Source organism: Mastacembelus armatus, chromosome 4, assembly GCF_900324485.2.
Source record: "Mastacembelus armatus chromosome 4, fMasArm1.2, whole genome shotgun sequence".
NCBI classification, from domain to species: domain Eukaryota; kingdom Metazoa; phylum Chordata; class Actinopteri; order Synbranchiformes; family Mastacembelidae; genus Mastacembelus; species Mastacembelus armatus.
This window is the reverse complement of record NC_046636.1, coordinates 17,526,981-17,539,010: the sequence shown is the minus strand read 5'-3', so window position 1 is coordinate 17,539,010 and position 12,030 is coordinate 17,526,981. Positions and strand designations below refer to the sequence as shown.

At 37.8% G+C, this 12,030-nt stretch overlaps 1 protein-coding gene across 1 annotated transcript; it reads left to right on the top strand.

The window, feature by feature from the left end:
• Positions 1 to 1,879: 1,879 nt before the first annotated feature.
• Positions 1,880 to 10,049, top strand: LOC113129378 (protein shisa-like-2B). Its single transcript, XM_026305335.1, has 3 exons — positions 1,880 to 2,112; positions 5,363 to 5,499; positions 9,862 to 10,049. The coding sequence occupies exons 1-3, from the start codon at positions 1,880 to 1,882 to the stop codon at positions 10,047 to 10,049; spliced, it is 558 nt and encodes a 185-aa protein (XP_026161120.1).
• The last annotated feature ends 1,981 nt before the right edge of the window (positions 10,050 to 12,030 follow it).

The window sequence follows — 12,030 nt, the reverse complement described above, 5'->3', positions numbered from 1 at the left end:
GTAATCGTCAGACACTGGCTCTTGGTACAGACATTCATGTTTTTAAAATGTAATAATGTTTGTGATAATAATGTGATAGCATGTCCTCTAGCGCCATAATGAACTTAAATTTTCAATTTAATGTGTCAAGCTAGGATAGCCATTCTTATCATGGCTATTTACACAGTATTATCAAAACACTGATGTAAAAACTTGGCAAAACATAACAAAATTGTAATTTTATTGTTTAATGAAGAACCCCTTTCAATAGTAAGGTACAGTATCCCCCATTTGTGATTTAAGAACATAGCTTAAAAATCAGACTAGGCCACAGTTTAGCCCATATTTTATCTTTTCTGTGTTTTCATTATAAGAAAGAGAGAGAAAATGTAAAACAGATGGGAGTGTTCTGACATTAGCAGCACAGTGAAGGATGATGGCAGGATAGTGAAATCTGTTTCAAAGGATTTTGCCATATATCCCTCTATTGATTTATTAAAGGACAGGGTACAAATACAAGAACGCGTTTAAAAATTGTGCATATTGTAGTAAAACAGTGGAAAGAAGACTGGTAAGGAAGAATGACACAGTGAAATAAAAAGAAATTGAGAGAACAAAATTAAAAACTACTGTTTAGGTTTTTCAGATTTGTTGCTTTGCCTTTTGGCTTCCTGAAATTATCCTGAAACCTGGAAACAGAAGTCTGTGGCCAGCTGTGATTGGTTCATGGCTTTATGTCACCCATAGCCTACCAGTTTATCAGGAGCCACAAGTTTTAACTGATATAATGTTCACTAATTTTTTGAGTCTTGTCAAGGTGCTACAGGAGCACAAATATCATGCAAAAGATGTGTGTAACATATTGCAAAATTCTGTTAAAGAATGATTTTATTACATTTAATGTATTTTCTTGTCCCTGTAACAGGAGACAGTTGCAACAGTCCACAGGCCTGTTTGACTTTTTCTGTTCAGGTATAAATTATGTATTATTTATTATATCATATCATCATATGTAAACGTGCTACAGCAGTGTAAATGGGTAGCTGACAGGGTTTAATGGTTTAATGTATTAAAATGTAGTCTTTCCAAAAACAACAGTTTAGGTGACAACAATCTGAGAAACATGCTACCACTCTGAACTAAAATGATGAACATTAAGCTACACCTGATAATACTAGCATGCTATCGCTTTGATGATAGCATTTACCAGTTACTTAAAAAAAACAAACAGCATCAGGCAAGGGCATCTTGACTCATCAGAGAATCCATATTATTTCAAGCTTTTCTGCGCTGTCACTTTATGCACTGCTTCCCCAATAGCTGGTCCCACCTCAACGTGCCAACACTGAATCAGCTATTTATTTGATCAATCAAAATGTCATCCATTGTTTTATGGTTTAGGTATTAACAGCAGTTGTTCATGCAATATCATGTAATCAAATTATTTCTTTATATTTGTAATTAATGTTTATAGATTCATAGATAGACATAGGGTAGTGAATGACACACACACACACACACAGTCCTGTCTCACCATGGTTGTGAGACAACTCTTAGACATATTGTATTTCCTAAACCCTAACCCTAAAATCACAACTAAGTGCTTAACCTTAACGCTTACCCTAACCCTAACCCAAGTCTAATTCTAACCCTAATCCTAAAACCTAAAGTCTTAACTCTCAAACAACCATTTGAAATTGTGAGAACGGGTCAAAATGTCCTCACAAGAATGGCATCAGAGTAAGACGTGTACACAGAGGAAGAGAGCGAGAGAGACAGAGCGAGAGGGAGAAAGAGGAGGGTGGGGGAGAGATGGGAGTGTGGTGCACTGGTCTCACTCTCACATAATTTGCCCGCTGATGTGAAGTTGCAGAAGCGGACGGGATGAGAGCGGGTTGTAATGTGCGCCGCACCGCATCCGGCTGTCCATGTGCGGACAGCTCTGTCTGATATGAGCTCGTACTGCGAAAGTTACTACAGCAAAGACAACGTGTCCGTGCAGGGCTTCGCTTGTCCGAAGGCGGACAGTGACACCTCGGCGCTTTACTGCTGCGGTTTCAGCGACTTGAAGTACTGTTGCGATGACCCCAACAGCTTTTTCCCCTACGAGTATGGATACATGTGGTGGTTAAGGTAAGGAAGAATAGAAGAAACAAAATTAACATGTTGCATAGATTGTTTTTTTTTTTCCTGCTAGGAGACCACTCAGAAATGTGTACACGCAACAGGCGTGAATGTGAAGGTATTGCCCAGAATACCTTTATTTGCAGAGTGGGATGTGATTGATTCCGCTGGAAAATGATATTTTGCTCAACAATTTGAAATCACAATGAAGATTTATTTATTTTTCATCAACATGGACTTTAGGGGTTAAAAACATGTATGAATGAAAAATGAATGCCCTGGTGTGTGTGTATTTAGAAGCCAAACTTTGGTTGTCACTCTTCAGCTTTAGTTCTATTCAAATGGCTTTCATAGATGAGAACCCGAGTAATTTAGCAAACATACTACATAAGGCTATATTATAATGTGATCAGGGATTGCTGTGTTAAAAACAGGACCACTATGAATGTAACAGGTAAATACAGAATGTTTGAATGCAACTGTAATGCAACATTTTTTATTTTCTCTTTTTAAACTGGTAATTTGATATGATTCATTTGAACTTTCAGAGCAGATTGACTTGCTAATTGTTTTATTCATGAAGTTTGTTATGAGCCTTGTTTAAAGGTACCTCAGTGTGTGTGTAGTCATTTTCACTGCTATGGTATTGCATACATGCACTTACCTGTTGTAACCAAAGCTCACCTTCCCGTTTTTTTACTTCATACTCTACTGCTGTTTCAAAAGTAGAGACTGTCTGGCTTGTCTCACTTGCTTTAATTGGTATCTGAGATTTCCTGACCTGCGTGTTTGAGACACCTGTCTGAGATTTCTGCTGCCAGCCTACACTTTAATTGGTGGTGTTCACTGCATTGAAAAATGACGGTTTAAAAACAGAGATGTTGCTGTAGATTTCAGTGTCTGGATAATGCATATAATCCACTGTTGACAGTTTTCAGAGGGACTATTACCATGTTAAATGTAATGTCTGTGAACACTATAAGCAAATACCATCTACCTCTGTTGTGCTATTAATATGGCACTATGCATGGGCAAACATAGGTACTGTACAAAGTTAGAATAATGTGTGATAATGTTAAAAATCATAACATACGGCATGCAAAGTATTTAAGGGTGCTGAATGTTTAATTAATATGTAGTATACAGCATCTCTATATAAATGTCTGAATATAATTGAATGTATGTAATAAGAAAAGTGCAAGTTTATCTCTGTTTTAATAATGGGCTTTTAATCAAGTACATAAAATGTCACATGATATCAAATCGTCTCAGAAGGATTTTTGGTCCAGTGAAATAAGAACTTTATTGAAACACTTCAGTGCTTTTACTGAAGTGCTTTACTAGTCTCAAGGCACAGAATAGATGTTTACATAATCAGGCATGAACACAGAACACATCACTCAGGTGCCCTGCTGCTCCAGATTTGACAGACAAAAGCTAGAAACAATACTAAACATATTTTAAACATCTTGCATCTGTCATCCTTTGGGAGTGCAGTAATTATTAGTGCGTAGGTAGCCTTTAATTAAGAATGGATGGTCAGACAATTTGAATTTAAACCAGTTTCTTAATTTTTTTCTTTTAGCTTGCTGAAATGTTTCATAGTGAACCTTTAAAGCCTATTTGACTATATGATAGGTTTTTGTTTTCTCATATTTCATTTCATTAACTAATTGGGGCAGTCATGGCCTAATGGACAGAGAGTTGCACTTGTAACCTGAAAGTTGTTTGGTCGAGTCTCAGGACCGGCAGGATTGTTGGAGGGGCGGAGTGAACAGTGCCAGTGCCCACTCCACCCTCAATACCATGATTGAGGTGAGATCCTTGAGCAACCCACCTTGTGGGACTAATTAGGGTAAGGGTAATAACTTAACTGTCATCATTGTAAATATTTCCATTCTGCTAAAATTAATTTGCTACACACAAGCAACCAAATCACAAGATAAGGATATGTTATTCTGGGTAATAAAAATTCAGTGGTTAACATTAAAAAAAGTGTTTTATAATCCTGTCTTAACCTGTCAGTGTCTCTCCAATCAAAGGCCATGATTGCTTCAGGTGGCAGGCAGCTTACCTAGCATGCAGCTCTTAACTAACACAGAATGGCTTTAGGCTGTTTTTTCAGTTCAACTTGTTAATTTTTTTCCAAATAAATAAAGAAACTGGGCTCTCACCTTTGCAAACTGTGGGTTGTCTTAGTCTGAACTGACTGTAGACATACTTGTATGTCTGTTGAGATATAGGTCTAAATATTCATCATATTAACATTGACATTTTTTAATACAACAGGGGAGAGAAGCAGATGTGGCTTGTCTTCTGACACACGGTGAATTAATCTCCTACACTTTGCCACCTCTGAGAAAAAAAATAAATTAGTTGCCTACTAGTCAAGTATCATAAGGTATATTCATTTAAAAAAATAAGAAAGACACAACTGAAGAAATGAATGGTCACATCCAAAAAAAGAAAACCAGGCTGTGTGAAGAGTGTTTGTGTCTCGAAGCAGTGAGCATTACTAAGAATGATAGAAAAAATACCAAGGAGACAGCAGGAAACAGACTAAAGAAAATGAGTTGAACATAGCTGGATGTTTCTTGCAGTGTGCAATTAAGGCGCATGTTTTTTACTGATTATGCTAGTACTGCTTGGTGCTGCAGCCCCTTCCAGCACCAGTCCCCTCCTTATATGTATTACTTTTGGAACTGTTCAGATAGCTTATATTTAACCCCGCAGTTAATGGGTTTGCTGCATTGTATTTGTTACTACATACATGCTGCAAGATCCCATAGATCCTCTGTCTTCGCTTTCATTTAATGGTATCCTTGGTATATCCTTGTCCTAGTCCTTTTAACGATAGTCAAACAAATAATCTCACAGCAAGGCACGATTTTAAACACCAATCATTATTCTCAGGTCAAAACCTTCAACTTCATAGCACATCCGCCTAATATTGAGTGGTGAAACCTGGACAATAACAAAAGTTTTAAAGGCAACCTGTGCTACCTGTGTGTTATTCTCATGTTTTTCCTAACCATGTCCAGTATAAAATGTTTTGAAACACTGTTATTCATGAGATACAAATAGAAACCCAGTCATGAAAACATGCCAAAACAAATGTCCATTTCAATAAAGAAAGCAGTGTTTATCTATTCTAATCGATATGAACACATTTCATTTTTAATGTACAGCATTTTCAGAGGATACCGTATAAGCCTAAAGGATGCTTCCCTTCCCAGTGTCTGTGTTGTCTGTCTTACAGCCTTGGAGCTCTAGTGGGTCTCTCTGTAGCAGCTGTGGTTCTCCTGGCCTTCATCATTACCCTTTGCGTTCTCTGCTATTTGTTCATCGCCACCAAACCCAGAGGTCTGGACAACGGGCTGCCACTACAAGCACCAGGTACTGGCTGCACTTCAGTCTCTTGGCATACAGAATGCTACTAAAACATTTATAAAAATACACAGAATTATTTGGCCACCCTTTCACTGTAATTCACTGTAATAATGGTTGACCTAAATGTGTTGAAAGAAAGAAATGGACTGCTCATAGATTCATTGCTATTTAAATAGGTTATAATTTTATTTATTTTTTTTTTGTAGTTTTTTTTTTTTTTACATTGAATGAGAACTAAACAAATTCTGGCCACATTCATCCCACAAGATAAAATCTGATAATGGGCAGAGGCATAGGCTATTCATAAAAACAAAAGAAAATTAGTGCAGTACCTGTCCAGTATGGTGGACAGGTATGGTCTCTTCATTTTTAGCCTGCAGTTGACAATATCAGATGAGACTTACCAAGAGATTTTTGCCAGAATAGTCCAATTAAATACATCCATATTTCTTAGTTTTCCTATTGTATGTTACAGATACATCTGTAAATAGTGGAGGGATTTAATGTACCATTTAAGGAAGTGGATTGGTGTTACCTAAAGGCAGAGAATAAGATGACAACATTAACCTAAAGGTCAAAGCAACTGGTGATGCTCTTCTATTTCTTTTAAATTTGCATAAGAGGGATACAACCTGCTAAATCAAACAATAAAAATTTTTAAGTTGCCAAAGAAAACCCTTCTTCTCACTTGACTCTTGTAACACAAACACTCGTGAGCTCAAAACAACTTGGATGCAACAGGATGCAAACAACTTTTGAACTATTTAGAACTTGTTGTTTATTCAGATGTCAACTGTCAGATGTTTCTTACAGTTCCAGTTGCTTTTAATATGCTGAGCAAATGACTTATGCACTGGTTCTCAGTTGAATCTTCATAGCAAATTGTCATTATTTTAGTTCACAAAATTTGGCAAAATGTTTGAACAAGTGCCCATAATATGTCAATCATATGGCTATCTGAAGGTTTTTATACATGGCTAGTAGAGGCTTGGTAAATATGTCCACAATTTATGAATTTGTCTCAGGTGAATTTCAAGTGTCACTAATAAAGGGGAACGTGTGAAGCGCTACATCGAACAATGACCAACATATACTGTGAATTAGCTCAGAAGTGCATCTCATATATATAGACAGGGTCTAAGAGGTCTTTGCTGTGTTTTAATTTGAAATTATGTATGTTTTTCTTTGTGCTCTGCAGCACTGTATTAACATTCTGCTGTATATTCTGAATGTCAGTGCCTGTAGAAACAGTGAAATTTTTAGAATGTAAATTATGTCCAGTCTTTTGTTATGAGTCTCATACACTAATTTGAAACATTATGTAGTGAACAATGTCTGTGCTACACAGAAAGTGCAGACTTGTACATTTTCAAACATTTTCCTCAAACTGTACCCATAGTTTATGTCGGAAACCTATCCTTTTGACACCATGACTAATCATTTTGCCTGTGGTGTTTGTAGTCAAAGAGACAAGGACATGACCTTCTGACGGCACTGATTCACAAAAAAACTTTTGTGCAATAGACAAAGCACTTTGGACAAGGGATGCACTTTTGCCAGCCATCCATGTGGTGGTGCTTGTATGTGTTGTTTTGAAAGATGTACTTACAGTTCTGCACACTTTAATCTGAGAAATGCAGCAAAGCCTGTATTACTATGCTAAAATGAAATGTTTCACTGCCCCCTCTGGTTTAATATTATAAGTGTCTTGCAATTCTAACCATGTTCATCAGCGACATCACAGACACACCATGGAGTAGACTCGGATATCAGACCTGAGTTAGATGTTAACCTGTTGGTTGTCAGCAGGGTACTCTTTAAAAAGATGAACCCTCCCTACTCCTGATTGGACACCCACTAGTCTGTCCCCTACCTTAAACTTTGCCTTGGCCTTTAATTTAATTCACTGATTCCTAAAAAAGAGGTGAACAGTGGGTGGAAAACAGCTGGTTGAGTTTTTTCTTAAGTTCATGACTAGACCTCAGAAGCTCAGTAAATTCACTACACTTTGTCATGTTTACATGCCTTTCTGTGATCAGTCGTCTCACCTCACTCGGGAAAGAAAGCATCTGCTAATAATTATAGTTTAACATTACCTTTTGGGTAGATATACAAGTATAATCTGAAAGTGGTAAAACAAAGTCTTGAGTCTAAAGATATACTTTGGTATCAAAATACTCTTTATTTAACATACATATGAGACAGGACTAGGGACAAAGAGCACATATGCCATGCTCTAGCCTAACATCACCAAAGCTGGAACTTCTAGATCAGAGGTCACTAACAGGCGGACCGCGGTCCGGGTGCGGACCCAGAAGCCGCCCCATACGGACCCGGACGTATAGCCAAAACAGAAGATTGTGATTTAAAACCTAACGGGGCGCTTCTATTTCCACCGGAGCAGCTTTTTTAGACTTTACAGTAGTGGAAACACACAGACCAATTGCATGCGAGTTGAGCCATCCCACGTGATACCACTCAGCCAATCAAGTCTGTGCATCCCAGGCGGTAAACATTACGACTCTACAGTGTAAACAGCGCTAGAGGCAAGTTACACATGAAAACAGTGTTGCCAACTTAGCGACTTTGTCGCTATATTTAGCGAGTATTCAGACCCCTCTAGCGACACTTTTTTTAAAAAGCGACTAGCGACAAATCTGGCGACTTTTTCTGGTGTTACTTGAGACTTTTGGAGACTCTGATGTGTTTGTACTGCACCATTCTTACACTTCTCAATTTGCCGCAGTAAGACTGCAAATCAGCTGCAGCCGCGAGCCCCTCCCCCGTCCCAAAGCCTTCACAGGCGGCCCAGTCCTCTCGCAGCAGTCCCTCCCTCCCTCCCTCCCAGCTGCAGTCACAGCAGGAAGTGTTCACGCCTCCGCGTCCCGACTGCAATGTGCGTGATCTGTACTGATGCATGGCATAATAAAAAAATAAAATAAAATAAAAAGTAAAATGTTCTTTGTCTAAAATAAATCACTGCATTTGAATCAAACAGCCTCAGTCATTTACAGCAAGGCAAATGTATTTAGTTCTGAGAACTTATTAACTGCAGGCCGTCATGCTACATTATATGGCACAGTACAAATATTTTGAGTGTCCCTTATTCTGTCCCTTATTTCTTATAAAGAATCACAATTGTCTCTTACTTTCCATTTCTGAAGTTGGCAAAAGCGTCCATCACAATTAAAGCATGTGCCATGGACATTATGCAAATTACGCGATGACGTCATTCAGCGACTTCTAGCGACTTTTAGGACAGCCAATAGCTACTTTCCTTACTGACGAGTTGGCAACACTGCATGAAAAGACAGTACAAAGAAAAAGAAAGAGAGCGATACATGTAGAAAACAAAGGGAGAGAAACAGGCGAGTGAGACGGAGAAAGAGAGAGAACTTAGTTAATGAGAGAACATTATACATATCTACAGCCATACATATATGTTCAGTTGTGTGTTACATGACAATAAATATTGTCAGAAAGTTTTTGAATTGTACTGAATTCATTTGATTTGACAGTCAGGTATTGATTACATGCAGATGTTGATAAAACTACTAGGCTACTTAAATATATATCACACTAACTAGTTAGACATTATGATCTTCCGGACCTTTGCTTCAAGAAATTTTCTCTAACTGGACCTCTTTAAATTTTAGTTGAATACCCCTGTTCTAGATAATGGAGATGTTTCTCCTGGACACCAGATCTCTCTGTGCTAAAAAACTGAGATCAAAGAAAATGGCCTTTAAATACTGTAACGCAGGAGCACAGAGAGACGTTTTTGTCTTCTACCAAGGGAGTTCAGACTCTCTCTCCTCCCCCTTCTCTCTCCTTGACCGATGCAACAGGGCAGGGAACATTATTATTGTCTTTTAAACGATAATGCTCAAGTGGTTAAATTTGTTCCATGTGATAATTCTGAATAATATTCTACAAACCCATAATTAAGTTAATTTTCTCTACAGACTAAAACAAGAAACTATAAAACTACAGAATGTGTACTGGTTTTTGACTGATATTTTTCTTTGCAATTCCAGTGTCTGCAACGCTTCTGAGGCAAAACAGTCCCAATAATTCCACTGAAATGTGTTCTTGTGTGTTTGACCTATACTCACTGGCATGTGTTTATTTCCATTGCTGACATTAAATTCTATACTTGGCATTTTTACTAGTCTTCAAACTGTTACAGTGGACAACAATGTATAATTCTGTGATCATTCTCCGTAGCTTTGTAACTACAAGTGACACTTTTCACACCAGCATATTTGATCTGTTGTTACAGATCAGAATTCATAATTATTAAAGTCAAAATATTGTTAAATTAATTAACAAATGTGATTTTTTTTTTTTTTTTTTTTTGCCTTCCAGCCTCCACATTGAGTCCACAAGAACCAGGACCGAGTCATAACAGCGCCCCTTCAGGCCCTCAAGGTCTCAGAAAACACTTCCTGAGGGGGAAGCTGGACTGTGACAATCAGCCCCCAGATCCAGATCGCCTTTTCCAGCGTTGTTTCATGGCTACTGTGACTTCTGTCAATGTTGAGGGTCCTGCATAGGCTTCGACTTTTTGACTAGCTGCTTTTACTTTGATTATTGTTGTTGGCTGCCTAGCTGTTCACCATGTTGTATCCTCTCAAGGAGGTTACAAGGTGGGCTGAATTTAGATCACCACATAATCTGAGAAATCCTTAGAGGTCTCGTTAAGAATTCACATGTATTCATCAAGGGAAAGCTAGAGCAGAGGAATAAGGACAATACACAGAACTCGCCCTGCAAACACAAATTATTTTGTGCATCAGAGCAACAAAACATGATGTGAAAACAAAAAAATATTTTCATGATAGTAAATCTGCAGTAGAGGATGTTTGAACAATGTTTGTGGATTGCAAAATCACAGGCATTGAATACAGATCTTGTAACAGATCTTGTTTTTAATTGCCTTCTAATAGATGAGATGAGCTGAATTACAATAAATGTATTAGAGCTCATTTCCTTAGAAAATTCCCCAATGTCCAGAAGTTGTTAGAATCTGTTAGTCATAAATTTTATATTTCTCTAAAGATAAAAAATAGGCAGAATACCTCACTTGTTTTCAAAATTAGATCCACTGAGAAATAACCCCAGTATGTTCTCTGAAAGGTGACAACTGACATTAATAAGGTTTTTTTGTTGAACATGAGAGGCATAGTGAATTTGACAATCAATAAAATTCAGCTAGCTGTATTGTGTTTGTGCCTGTTCAGGTTTCCCCACATTTAACCAGAAGGTTACAAACAGCTTTCACACTGATGGAAAAGATAAAGTCAGTAATCAGAGAAACTGAATGAATGTATTTTGCACAAGTTGTTAATCCAGATATATAATAGGTTTATTCATCATGAGTGTCATTAATTCTAAGGTTGGCCTTGAGGCTTTACAGTTCTAACAGAAAATCTGTTACTAGTTAGGAGCATTTGGGGAAGCTGTGCGTATGTATGTTGAGTGCATTATGAGACTTGTTGGCTGCAGTGTTTTTGGAGCTTGTATTTGGGGGAACAAATCACGATATATCTCTCTCTTCTTTAGATGATTTGTCTCCCCCAACTGTTTCAAAGTGCAACCCTAACTACATATTTTCACTGGATGCAGCTATATCACATTTCAGTTGCATCATGTCTCTGTTTCATTTCAAATGACACTGGAAGTCCCACTATATGGATACTTTTAGACCATTTATTTGTGGTACCCACATGCCTCCTCCTTCGAGATTACCAGGGGCTCTTGGTCCAAAATCTCTGCAGCCACCCACATATTGTGCACAGTGGTACACACACGGTACATGTTCCGCTCAGGATTAATTTTTTTCATCAACCACCATCCTCAGATAAAAGTTTTACTTTGTCCAAAATCTCCACAAAGTAAACATTTTCTAATGTGGTAGTGCTAGTTTGCAAATGTCAAACTAAAAAGAACAAACTAAAACTGTGAACTTGGTAAAACAATATACGTTCTTGGGATCAGCATTTTAATGCTGTAACTGTGAGCATCTTAGCATATTTTCAGCATTTATTGAAAAGTACAGTGCCTGAGTACACAGCTTAACAGACCATGGCTATAGACTCTTATTTGTTTCTACCCAATATATCACTGACGCTGGGTGAAATAACAGCACCACCCCTCTGTATAATGCAGTGCAGTTCAACCACAGCACAAATATTATCACCTTCACTGAAACTTCTCATTTTTGTTTAAATTGAAACATTTTTTTAGTCATGATGAAGGTTTATTTTGTTAAAAGAATGAATGTGAAAGGGTAACGCTGAATGCTGTAGTTTTGGCTGATTAGTTTATTCTGGTTTAATGGTTTAATTTAACGGATGGTGTTTCTGTGAAGGCTGTTGGAAAGGTTGCAAAGTGTCTTGATTCTGGCTTTCTGTGGCTCTCCTCTGCTACCACTGTCTGCTGTTGTCTGCTTTCCAGGTGAGGCACAGTTCATCTTGAGTGATCCCATTTATGCCTACGGGCTAATTAACATAACCTGCATATCTCCTGAATGTG

Bases quoted from the DNA above. Each gene is read 5' to 3' on its own strand.
- LOC113129378 (XM_026305335.1), top strand. From the start codon at position 1,880: ATGTGCGCCGCACCGCATCCGGCTGTCCATGTGCGGACAGCTCTGTCT. The intron at 2,113-5,362 runs GTAAGGAAGAAT...TCTGTCTTACAG, and splicing joins GGATACATGTGGTGGTTAAG to CCTTGGAGCTCTAGTGGGTC. The intron at 5,500-9,861 runs GTACTGGCTGCA...TTTGCCTTCCAG, and splicing joins GCTGCCACTACAAGCACCAG to CCTCCACATTGAGTCCACAA.